This window comes from Pristis pectinata, chromosome 38 (assembly GCF_009764475.1).
Source record: "Pristis pectinata isolate sPriPec2 chromosome 38, sPriPec2.1.pri, whole genome shotgun sequence".
Classification (NCBI taxonomy): domain Eukaryota; kingdom Metazoa; phylum Chordata; class Chondrichthyes; order Rhinopristiformes; family Pristidae; genus Pristis; species Pristis pectinata.
The window spans coordinates 3,066,503-3,078,657 of NC_067441.1; the positions used below are offsets into that span (position 1 = coordinate 3,066,503).

The 12,155-nt window shown below is 51.0% G+C and overlaps 1 protein-coding gene across 9 annotated transcripts in view; it reads left to right on the top strand.

Moving 5' to 3' along the window:
- Positions 1–1,446: 1,446 nt before the first annotated feature.
- The window catches only part of LOC127587022 (histone acetyltransferase KAT5), a 57,520-nt gene continuing 46,811 nt past the window's right edge, over positions 1,447–12,155 (top strand). For 5 of the 9 annotated variants that reach the window (XM_052045141.1, XM_052045142.1, XM_052045145.1 and 2 more), the window contains exons 1-3: positions 1,452–1,704; positions 5,168–5,236; positions 11,600–11,736. In XM_052045141.1, coding sequence (XP_051901101.1) covers positions 1,638–1,704; positions 5,168–5,236; positions 11,600–11,736 — 273 coding nt within the window. In that variant the 5' untranslated portion in view covers positions 1,452–1,637. Of the gene's footprint in view, positions 1,705–5,167; positions 5,237–11,599; positions 11,737–12,155 lie in introns of all 9 variants that reach the window. The other 4 variants (XM_052045143.1, XM_052045148.1, XM_052045149.1 and 1 more) reach the window with 3 other exon arrangements.

The window sequence follows — 12,155 nt, forward strand, 5'->3', positions numbered from 1 at the left end:
CAACTTCCTAACCCATACGTCTTTGGAATGTGGGAGGAAACCGGAGCACCCGGAGGAAACCTACGCAGACACGGGGAGAAAGTACAAACTCCTTACAGACAGCGGCCGGAATTGAACCTGGGTTGCTGGTGCTGTAATGTGTGTTTCAATGTACATGTGACTAATAAAGATATCTTATCTCTTGATGTACATGTGACAATAGTAAAGCAATGAACAGGTTATTTTGGTGTTATTGTTGGTGAGAGCTTGCTGTGCACAAATTGGCTACCCATTTCCCAACAGCAATGCCCAGCGTTACATACCAGCAAGAACAGAAACACACCGAGTCATGTATAAGTGTTAGAAACTATTTTGTTAATAACTACTTGTGATACTAAAGAAAAGCAAAAATGTTAGATGTTAAACATTAACCCCAAAACTAAACTCAAAGTGCGTGTGTGTGGCAAATTCCCAAACCCCCAAGTCTAGGAATAGTTCTCAAAGTTCTGTTCAGCAAGTCACAAGGTGAAACGTGAGCAAAGGCTTTTGCAAAACCACCGTTGACTTAAGAGAAAATGTAGAGAGAATTTGCGAAATCCACAGGTTCCACGATGGAACCCAGAGGACACCTCAATCTCTGATGATCTCCACTGCTTTGTTCTGAAGTGTCTGCCACCCTGAAGGCGTTCGAGACGTGGCTGCCCACAGAAATACCTGTTTCCCACTACAGGTTAATGGCAGAGTGGACTCCACTTGTTTGTTCCAAAAATCCATACGTGGATTGTAGTGACAGATACTCGTTCTTCATCAATTGATACGGAGGCCAGCAGTCAGTGTGTCTCTCTCTCTCTCTTCTCGACTCACCGAGCAAAACAGCCAGCACGTTGTGTTAGTCTTGCTGTCTTGATAACACACCACACACACACACACACACACACACACACACACAACTACTCTACTGTCCACGTGCCTTATAGCAACCTGGTTCGTAACAGCAGCACACTATAAAAACAATCTAATTGGCTGCGAAGTGCTTTGAGACGTCCCAAGGAGCTGAACGGCATCGTGCCGACGCCGACGTTGTCCCTGCACTTGGCAACGACTGGGCGACGGGGGTGGGAAGCATTCGGCCACATTGGCCATTATTAAAAAAGGGAGCATCAGTGCACCTCCAGGAAGCTGCGTCGCTGACCGCAAGCGTAACGGAGATGTGAAAACGCGAAACATGCGCCAACAGCAAACAAACTGAGCGCAAATTTCACGAAATTTTGGGGAAGGGGTAGGAAAATCAGGCAGTGGGGATGGCTACTATATAAATCATCTCTGTTTTTGCCCCAGTAAAGTAAGATTTAAGAAGAAACGTTGGTTATTGGGAGTAAATATATTTTTGTGGTGTTGTTGGGATGGGGTATGAGGAAATTTGGTGGTTGTTTGTGTGTTTTGTTTTTTTTAGCGCGGGGGATCAGGCACGGGGCGGCCACCCCGGATGCGGGGGCCTTGGAGGCGGAGGCAAGATGGCGGAGGCGGCGAGTCGCTGAGCGAGGAGGCGCCGCCGCCCGGCTCGTCGTCCGGCCCGGAGAGGGAGGGAAGGGGAAGGAGAGGCCGCGCCCGGCCGCCGCCGTTACCTCCGGCTTCTCGTCCTCGCTCCGCCTCGGGTGATGGAGGTGATCGAGGGCTGCCGGCTGCCCGTCCTCAGGAGGAACCAGGAGAACGAGGACGAGTGGCGTGAGTATCCAACATGGCGGCCGGCCGGCTGGAGGGCGGGGGTGCGGTGGCGACCTCCCTACCGCTGGTGGCGCTGCTGCCCGGGGGTGCGGTGGCGACCTCCCCGCCGCTGGTGGCGCTGCTGCTACCGGTTAGGGTGTAATTACCTCCGCGCAGCCGCTGGTGGCGCTGCTGCACCCATGGAGAGTCAGGGAGACAGGCCATTCGGCCCTACTGGTCCATACTAACTAAGGTGCCCCATCTAAGCCTGTCCCATTTGCCTGCATTTGGCCCATATCCCTCTAAACCTTTCCTATCCACGTACCTGTCCAAACATTGCACTTGTACCCCCCTCTACCAATTCCTCTGGCACCTACTGCCGTCTGCGTGAAGAAGATGTCCCTTAGAATCAGATTTATTATCACTGAAATATAATGTGAAGTGTGTTTTGTGGCAGCAGCACGGTGCAAGACATACAAAATCCACAAATTACAAAAATAAATAAATAGTGCACAAAAAAAGGAATAACGAGGTAGAGTTCATGGACTGTTCAGAAACCTGAAGGCGGAGGGGAAGAAGCTGTTCCTGAACCGTTGAGCGTGGGTCTTCAGGCTCGTCAATTAGTTTTGTCATCTCCTGGAAAATCCCAATTATGCTCGTGAGGCATGACCTGCCCCTCACAAAGCCATGCTTGCTGCCCCTAATAAGACTATGCTTCTACAAATGCTCATAAATCTTGTCCCTAAGAATCCCTCTCCAATAGTTTTCCCACCACTGACGTAAGACTCACTGGTCTATAATTCCCAGGATTATCCCAATGACCTTTCTTGAACAACGTTGAGTGTGGGTCTTCAGGCTCCTGTACCTCCTCCCCGACGGTAGTAACGAGAAGAGGGCATGTCCCAGGTGGTGAGAGTCCTTAGTGATGGATGCCGCCTTCTTGAGGCACCGCCTCTTGAAGGTGTCCTCGATGGTGGGGAGGGTTTTGCCCGTGATGGAGCTGGTTTTAACTCTTTCCCCCCTCACCTTAAATCTATGCCCTTCAGATTTAGACTTCCCTACCCTGGGGAAAAAGTAAGATAAGATATCTTTATTAGTCGCATGTCCATCAAAACACACAGTGGAATGCATCTTTATGTGTTCTGGGGGCAGCCCGCAAGTGTCGCCACGCTTCCGGCACCGACATAGCATGCCCACAACTTCCTAACCCGTACGTCTTTGGAACATGGGAGGAAACCGGAGCACCCAGGGGAAACCCACGCAGACACGGGGAGAACGTACAAACTCCTTACAGACAGCGGCCGGAATTGAACCCGGGTCGCTGGCGCTGTAAAGCGTTACGCTAACCACTACACTACCATGCCTGCCCACAAAAAGTCCGTGACCATCCACCTTATCTGTCCTGTCATAATTTTATAAACCTCACTGGCTGAGGCAGAGAATCGGCTGAGGTACAGAATGTAAAACCATGCTGGTAAAGCACATACAGTCTGACCATAGTTTGAGCCCCATTACAGGTATAAATCTTTTCAACCAGTTTGCATCATTCTTGGAGATTGAATGAAAGGTCATTGGCCTGAAAGGCTAACTTTGTTTCTTTCTCCACAGAGGCTGTCTGATCTTTTACACCCTCCCCTTGTAGAACCATAGAACAGTGCAGCACAATACAGGCCCTTCGGCCCACAATATTGTGCCGACCTTTAAACCTTGCCTAAGGCTATCTAACCCCTTCCTCCCACATATCCCTCTATTTTAAATTCCTCCATATGCTTATCTAGCAATCTCTTGAATTTGACCAATGTACCTGCCTCCACCACCGCCCCAGGCAGCACATTCTACGCACCAACCACTCTCTGGGTAAAAAACCTTCCTCTGATATCTCCCTTGAACTTCTCACCCATTACTTTAAAGCCATGCCCTCTTGTATTGAGCAGTGGTGCCCTGGGAAAGAGGCGCTGGCTGTCCACTCTATCTATTCCTAATATTTTGTACACCTCTATCATCCTCCTTCTCTCCAAAGAGTAAAGCCCCAGCTCCCTTAGTCTCTCCTCATAATGCATACTCTCTAAACCAGGCAGCATCCTGGTAAATCTCCTCTTCACCCTTTCCAACGCTTCCACATCCTTCCTATAATGAGGCGACCAGAACTGGACGCAGTACTCCAAGTGTGGTCTATCCAGAGTTTTGTAGAGCTGCATCATTACCTTGCAGCTCTTAAACTTGATCCCACGACTGATGTATGCTAACGCCCCTTCCCTGGCCATTAGATGCAGTGTCCTCCTCCCTGCCACTGTGTACTGTCAGTCAGGATGTAAGCTCCTCTCGGCCACCAGGGGTGCTCCTGACCTCAATCACGGCACAATATTGTCCTTTTTCCCCAGGAATACCGTCACCTTATGCAGTATTTTCATCCCTGTCACTCGGGGTGCTTGCAGCTGTCATTCGGGGTGTAGCATCCACGCCATCGTGAACGTTGTGACTGCTATCAGTCGGGATGCGGCTTCCTCATCCCCTCCACCAGGGGTGCTGTGGCTGTCGTGGCATCTTCCTCCACCACCGCAAAGGCTGCGACTGCTCGTCACCATCTTTCTTACTCCCGGGACTGTAGCTGCTCCCGCTTGGAGCTGCATCCCATCTCCCCGTCACAAAGACCGCCCCGTCAGTCGGGGTGCAGCGTCCTGCTCCTGTAACCAGGGGTGTTACTGCTGTCAATCAAGGCGCAGAGTCCTCCTCCCACAACTGAGACTGCGAGTGCAGTCAATCAGGTGCAGTATCCTCCCTCCTGCCACTGAGGCTGCTTTTGTGGTCAGTCAGGCTGTTGTGTCCTCCTCCCTGGCACTAGGGGTGCTATTGCTGTCTGTCAGGGTGCAACAACCACCTCCTCATCACCAGAGGTGCTGCTGCTGGATTTAGACTGGGTGTCGTAACTCCTCCTCGCCTCTGGGGGGGGGGGGGTGCCTCTCCTGTCAATCAAAGCGATCTGACCCATTTCCTACCCCCGCAGATGCTGCTCGTGTGGATGTGAATCACTGCACAAGCTCACAAGCAGCCACGCAATCAACTTTTTATCTGTTGGGGATGATTAACATTCCCATCTGGGACATATCTGTTTCCTCTTCAAGTAGGATCTTTGGATTCCATCTGAGAGAGGAGGTGCAGTTTGGGAGTTAATCTCTTGTCAGAAGGTCCCTCCCTAACAGTGCACCCTCCTCTCAATGTTGACAGAGGAACTCTCAGCATGTCTGGAGTGGATCTTGAATCCATGACCTCTTGTTTCTGAGGTGAGCATCTTACTACAGCTGAGGTACACTGGATTCAGATGCCCCATTGGATAGAGTTAACAACACTTGGTAACAGCTGGAAGCTGTTCTTTTCCCTCAGCCTCTTGAGTTACCCACTTAGCTCCATTTGCTGTGTGTGTCTTTGAGTGTAGGAAGGGCTCGGACAACATAACTGACATGTTATCTGCTCCCTTTCCATCCAGCACTGGCTGAGATCCTGGAGCGTGAGGACATCAGTGGAAGAAAGGTGTTCTATGTCCATTACATTGACTGTAAGTATTGCTCCTTGACTGCCTCTTCAGTCTCCCTGTTGTGTTACATTCTGCCCACAAGCTAGTGGCAGCATAAAAACTGGATAATGTAAAATTACATGGGTTTGCCTCTGTATAACATGGGTACAGTACCAGTGAGGATGGGTCTGTCACTGTATAACACCGGGGTACAGTACCGGTGGGAACGGGTCTGTCGCTGTATAACACCGGGGTACTCTACCAGTGGGGATGGCTCTGTCGCTGTGTAACACCGGGGTACAGTACTGGTGGGGATGGGTCTGTCGCTGTATAACACCGGGGTACAGTACCGGTGGGGACGGGTCTGTCGCTGTATAACACCGGGGTACTCTACCAGTGGGGATGGCTCTGTCGCTGTGTAACACCAGGGTACAGTACTGGTGGGGATGGGTCTGTCGCTGTATAACACCGGGGTACTCTACCAGTGGGGATGGCTCTGTCGCTTGTGTAACACCGGGGTACAGTACTGGTGGGATGGGTCTGTCGCTGTATAACACCGGGGTACAGTACCGGTGGGGACGGGTCGTCGCTGTATAACACCGGGGTACTCTACCAGTGGGGATGGCTCTGTCGCTGTGTAACACCAGGGTACAGTACTGGTGGGGATGGGTCTGTCGCTGTATAACACCGGGGTACTCTACCAGTGGGGATGGCTCTGTCGCTGTGTAACACCGGGGTACAGTACTGGTGGGGATGGGTCTGTCGCTGTATAACACCGGGGTACTCTACCAGTGGGGATGGCTCTGTCGCTGTGTAACACCGGGGTACAGTACTGGTGGGGATGGGTCTGTCGCTGTATAACACCGGGGTACAGTACCGGTGGGGACGGGTCTGTCGCTGTATAACACAGTTACGGTACTGGTGGGGACGGGTTCGTCGCTGTATAACACTGGGGTACTGTACCAGTGGGGACGGGTCTGTCGCTGTATAACACTGGGGTCACGGTCAACCGGTGCGGGATGGGTCTGTCACTGTATAACACTGGGGTATGGTACCGGTGGGGATGGGTCTGTCGCTGTATAACACTGGGGTACGGTACCGGTGGGGACTGGTTTGTATGCTGTATAACATGGGTTACACTACTGTCGGTTACTGGTCTGTCACTGTATAACACTGGGATACAGTACCGGTGGGGACGGGTCTGTCACTGTATAATGCCAGGGTATGGTACCTTTGGGGATGGGTCTGTTGCTGTATAACACGGGTATGGTACTGGCGGGGACGGGTCTGTCGCTGTATAACATGGGTACGGTACCGGTGGGGACTGGTTTGTTGCCGTATAACATGGGTACACTACTGGTGGGTACTGGTTTATCGCTGTATAACACTGGGGTACAGTACCGGTGGGGATGGCTCTGTCACTATAATACCGGAATACAGTGGTGGGGATAGGTCTGTCACTGTATAACACCGAGGTACAGTACCAATGGGGACAGGGCTGTCGCTGTATAACACTGGGGTACAGTACCAGTGGGGATGGGTCTGTCATTATATAACACTGGGTACAGTACTGGTGGGGATGGGTCTGTCGCTGTATAACATGGGTACGGTACCGGTGGGGACTGGTTTGTTGCCGTACAACATGGGTACACTACTGGTGGGTACTGGTTTATCGCTGTATAACACTGGGGTACAGTACCGGTGGGGATGGCTCTGTCACTATAATACCGGAATACAGTGGTGGGGATAGGTCTGTCACTGTATAACACCGAGGTACAGTACCAATGGGGACAGGGCTGTCGCTGTATAACACTGGGGTACAGTACCAGTGGGGATGGGTCTGTCATTATATAACACTGGGTACAGTACTGGTGGGGATGGGTCTGTCACTATAACACTGGGGTACAGTACTGGTGGGGACAGGTCTGTCACTGTATAACACCATGGTACAGTACCGGTGGGGATGGGTCTGTCACTGTATAACACCATGGTACAGTACCGGTGGGGACAGGTCTGTCACTGTTTAACACCATGGTACAGTACCGGTGGGGACAGGTCTGTCACTGTTTAACACCATGGTACAGTACTGTTGGGGATAGGTCTGTCACTGTATAACACTGGGGTACAGTACCGGTGGGGATGGGTCTGTTGCTGTGTAACACTGAGGTACAGTACTGCATCATCCCAAGCCTTGGTTGAAATGTGAAGGTGTTTGAACCAGCAGTGTGTCCCAGAAGGACAATGGCCAGCACTGGATATAGGGTGCAGCTCACTCCCTGAGGTTCACATGCATCAAGGTGCGGAATGAGCTGCCTGGCAGCAGCGTTGATTCTGAATGCCGGTTTTGTCAGGACAGCACGTCCTCAGAACAGCACAGCATCCCCAGCGTTAGCCTCCTCTGACAGTGTCCAGGATCTGGGGCAACACAGGAAGCCTGTAGCAGCGAGTCTGGGTGAGAGTGTGGTCGAAGGGCAGGGGAGAAGCAGGAATCACACAGGGGGAGCAGTGAGAGCGGATCTCACAGAACTCCCGCTGAGAGGAGGAAAATGTCTTCAAAGTGGGCATACCGCGAAGAGACCGCAGTGGAGTATAAGAGGGAGACACGAGCTTTCTCCAGCATCTGCAGTTCCTTGTCTCCAGGATCTGGGGACTAGGCCCAGTTGTTAGGGGATGGCTGTTTGGAAGGAGATGAGGAGAAATTTTCATGGGAAGGTTGTGACTCTTCAGAATTCTCTGACCTGGTTGTCTGAGGGAACCAAATGTGTTCATCTCTAGTTTTGCCCAGTGTTGTGAGCTGTGAGGGCAGTGCAAAGAGGTGTGAGGCTGAGAGAGTCAGCAAATGTACGGCAGGTGCCATGAACATGAATAAATGGTCATAGTTTGGGAAGTGTTGATGTACAAAGGGTCCCTGGTGTCCTTGTATAGCAGTCTCCAAAAACAAACATGCATGTGCACTTCGAATGCACAGAACAGTACAGCACAGCAACAGGCCCTTCAGCCCACAATGTTGTGCCGAACTAATTAAGCGCTGACCTGAATTAATTAAACACATAACTAAACTAAGCCCTCTGTCACTACAATGTCCATATTGCTCCATTCTCTGCAAATTCAGGTGCCTATCCAATAGCCTCTGGTGTATCTGCCTCCACCCCCACCCCTGGCAGCACATTCCAGGCACCCACCGCTCTCTGTGTGTAAAGAAAAACTTATGCACATCTCCTTTGCACTTTCCCCCTCTCGCTATAAGTGCACAACCTCTAGTATTAGACATTTCGACCCTGGGAGAAAGATACTGGCTGTCTACTCTATCTGTGCCTCTCATCTTATAAACCTCTATCAGGTCTCCCCTCAGCCTCCGCCGCTCCAGAGAAAACAACCCAGGTTTGTCCAACCTCTCCTTATAGCACATGCCCTCTAATCCAGGCAGCATCCCGGTGAACCTCTTCTGCACCCTCTCCAAAGCCTCCACATCCTTATGGGGCGACCAGAACTGAATGCAGTACTCCTGATGTGGCCTAACCAGAGGCTTATAAAGCTGCAACATAACTTCATGACTCTTGAATTCATTGCCTCGACTAATAAAGGCAAGCCTTCTTGATTACCCTGTCAACCTGTACAGCCACTTTCAGGGAACTGTGGACTTGGACCACGAGCTCCCTCTTTACATCAACAAGATCTGTACAGGCAGATGGTGTGTTGCTCTAAATTGCAAGAGGTTTTGAGTATGGGAGCAGGGATGCAGGTACATAGGGCCAGTGGGGGTCACACCTGGAATATTGTGCACAGTTTGGGTATCTTTACCTTAGAAAGAATGTACTTGCTTATGAGGGGATGCAGCAGAGATTCATCAGACTGCCTCCTGGGATGGCGAGATCGCCATGCAGAGAGAGACTTGAGTTGACAAGGCTTGTATTCACTGGAGTTTATGAGATGGTATGTCACAGGGCTCGACAGTCTGGATGCAGGGAGGTGCTTTCCCTGGTTGTGTAGGGAGACGGGGTTGTCGAGAACCAGAGGTCAGTCACAGGAGACAGAGTAAGGCAATTTGTACTGAGATAAGGAAAAATCTCTTCATCCGGAGGGTGGTGACCCTGTGGAACTCGCTAGTATAGAGTGCTGTGGATGCCGTCACTGTTTATTTAAGAAGAAAATAGATCTATGGAGACAATAACCGTCTGGATTAGAGGGCATGTGCTGTCAGGAGAGGCTGGATAAACTTGGGCTCTTTTCTCTGGAGCGACGGAGGCTGAGGGGTGATCTGTTGGAAGTGTATAAAATTATGAGGGACATAGATAGGGTGGACAAGCAATATCTTTTTCCCATCACTGAATGATCCAATACCAGGGGGCATGCAATTAAGGTGAGAGGGGGTAGGTTCAGAACAGACGAGAGTGGTGGATGCCTGGAATGCGTTGCCTGATAGGGTGATGGAGGCAAACTCATTGGGGGCTTTTAAGAGGGGCTTGGATGGGCACATGAATGAGGGATATGGGCATTCTGTAGGTAGGAGGGATTAGCTATGTCAGCACAACATTGTGGGCCGAGGGGCCTGTTCTGTGCTGTACTGTTCGATGTTCGATGAAAGTCATGGAGCAGTGAAGAGAAAGCAGGAATGTGGTATTGAGACACTGCATCAGCCATGGTTGGATTAAGACCATAAGGTATAGGAACAGAATTAGGCCATTCAGTCCATCGAGTCTGTTCTGCCATTCAGTCCTGGCTGATATCTTTTCAACCCCATTCTCCTGCCTTCTCCCCGTAACCCTGAACCCCCTCACCGATCAAGAACCTATCAAACACTGCCTTAAGTACACTCAAAGACATGGCCTCCACAGCCCAAGGTGGGAATGAATTCCACAGATTCACCGCCCTCTGGCTGAAGAAATTCCTCTTCATCTTAGTTCTAAAGGGACATCCCTTCGTTCTGAGGCTGTGCCCTCGGATCCCGGACTCTCCCACTGATGGAAACATCCTCTCCACATCCACTCTGTCCAGGCCTTTCAGTGTCCAGTAGATTTCAATGAGTTTGCCCCTCCCACCCCATCCTTTTGAACATCAAGTCATCCAGAGTCATCCAATGCTCCTCAGACGTTAAGCCTGAGTTGAGTGGCTGAGCAGGTTTGGCATTGGTATTGGTTTATTATTGTCACTTGTACCGAGGTACAGTGAAAAGCTTGTCTTACATATCGATCGTACAGGTCAATTCATTGCACAGTGCAGTTACATTGGGTTAGTACAGAGTGCATTGATGTAGTACAGGTAAAAACAATAACAGTACAGAGTAAAGTGTCACAGCTACAGAGAAAGTGCAGTGCAATAGGTGCGAGGTCACAACAAGGTAGATCGTGAGGTCAGAGTCCATCTCATTGTATAAGGGAACCGTTCAATAGTCTTATCACAGTGGGGTAGAAGCTGCCCTTAAGTCTGGTGGTACGTGCCCTCAGGCTCCTGTATCTTCTACCCGATGGAAGAGGAGAGAAGAGAGAATGACCCGGGTGGGTGGGGTCTTTGATTATGCTGGCTGCTTCACCAAGACTGCAGAGTCCAGGGAGGGGAGGCTGGTGTCCGTGATGCGCTGGGCTGTGTCCACAACTCTCTGCAGTTTCTTGCGGTCCTGGGCAGAGCAGTTACCGTACCAAGCCGTGATACATCCAGATAGGATGCTTTTTATGGTGCATCGGTAAAAGTTGGTGAGAGTCAAAGGGGACGTGTCAAATTTCTTTAGCCTCCTGAGAAAGTAGAGGTGCTGGTGAGCTTTCTTGGCCGTGGCATCTACGTGATTTGACCAGGATAGGCTGTTGGTGTTGTTCACTCCCAGGAACCTGAAGCTCTCAACCCTCTTGACCTCAGCACTGTTGCTGTAGACAGGTGCATGTACACCGCCCCCTTTCCTGAAGGGAGCAGGTTCGGGCTGGGATTGTCCAGTGGAATGACGATAGAATTGGTGGGAGTTTGGATTTGAAGTGGAGGGCTGGATCGCATTGAATGGCAGACTAGGCTCAAGGAAACAGCCAGCAGACTGCTTTTATTGCCTTGCATTCTTGATGCCGTGTCCTAAAGGGGATGTCAGTGAAATGCCTTTATGATGAGGATCTGACCACCTCACGGTCACTTTGACCAGCGCTGACATTGACTTTTATTTCAGAGGACTCAAGCTGCCTGGGCGGGTCTCAACTCTGTTCTTTGAACTACCCTCCAAAGACGCAGCCAGGACGGGCTGCGATCTCCCAACACGGGGATCACCAGCCTCCTGACCCCAAAGGTGCCACCCCTGAGGTGGCCCTGCCATGGTTGTCAGGTGGAGAGTTAAAAAGAAGAAGGGTCTCCTGGGGGTGGTGATTGGGGCGAGCGCATATCTGTCGTTTGTGCGCGTTCTCATATATCGTTCCGCTTCCTTTCTTCCAGTCAACAAGCGCCTGGATGAGTGGGTGACCCCCGAGCGGTTGGATCTGAAGAAGATCCAGTTCCCCAAGAAGGAAGCCAAGACCCCAACCAAGAATGGACTCCCGGGCTCCAGGCCGAGCTCCCCCGAGAGGGAACTGGTAAAGGCCCCTTGTACTGTTCTATTTGCCCCCCAACCCCTCCCCACTAGCTGGGTAGCAAGAGGGGGCCTCGAGGGGGGCGGGGGTGGGAAGCGGACATGGAGAAGCTTTGTGGAGAAGGCGAGACAGGCTACAGGGAAGAGGGCAAGAAAGGAAGAATTAAAAACTCTTGCACTTAACTAGCGCCTTTTGTAACCTCAGGACATCCCAAAGCACATAAACAGCCAATGAAGTTTTGATGAATCTGCATCAAATCCGCTTAAGGGCCGGTATAACCTTCCCGATAGAAGCCCAGAATAGAACGTCGTTGAGCTGGAATCTACTCACAGCTATGTAAAGTCTACTTGATATAACTCCTGCACCATTATATTCCACCTCCCCCCCGGTCATGAAGATAAAAAGCCAACTGTCCGTTAGTC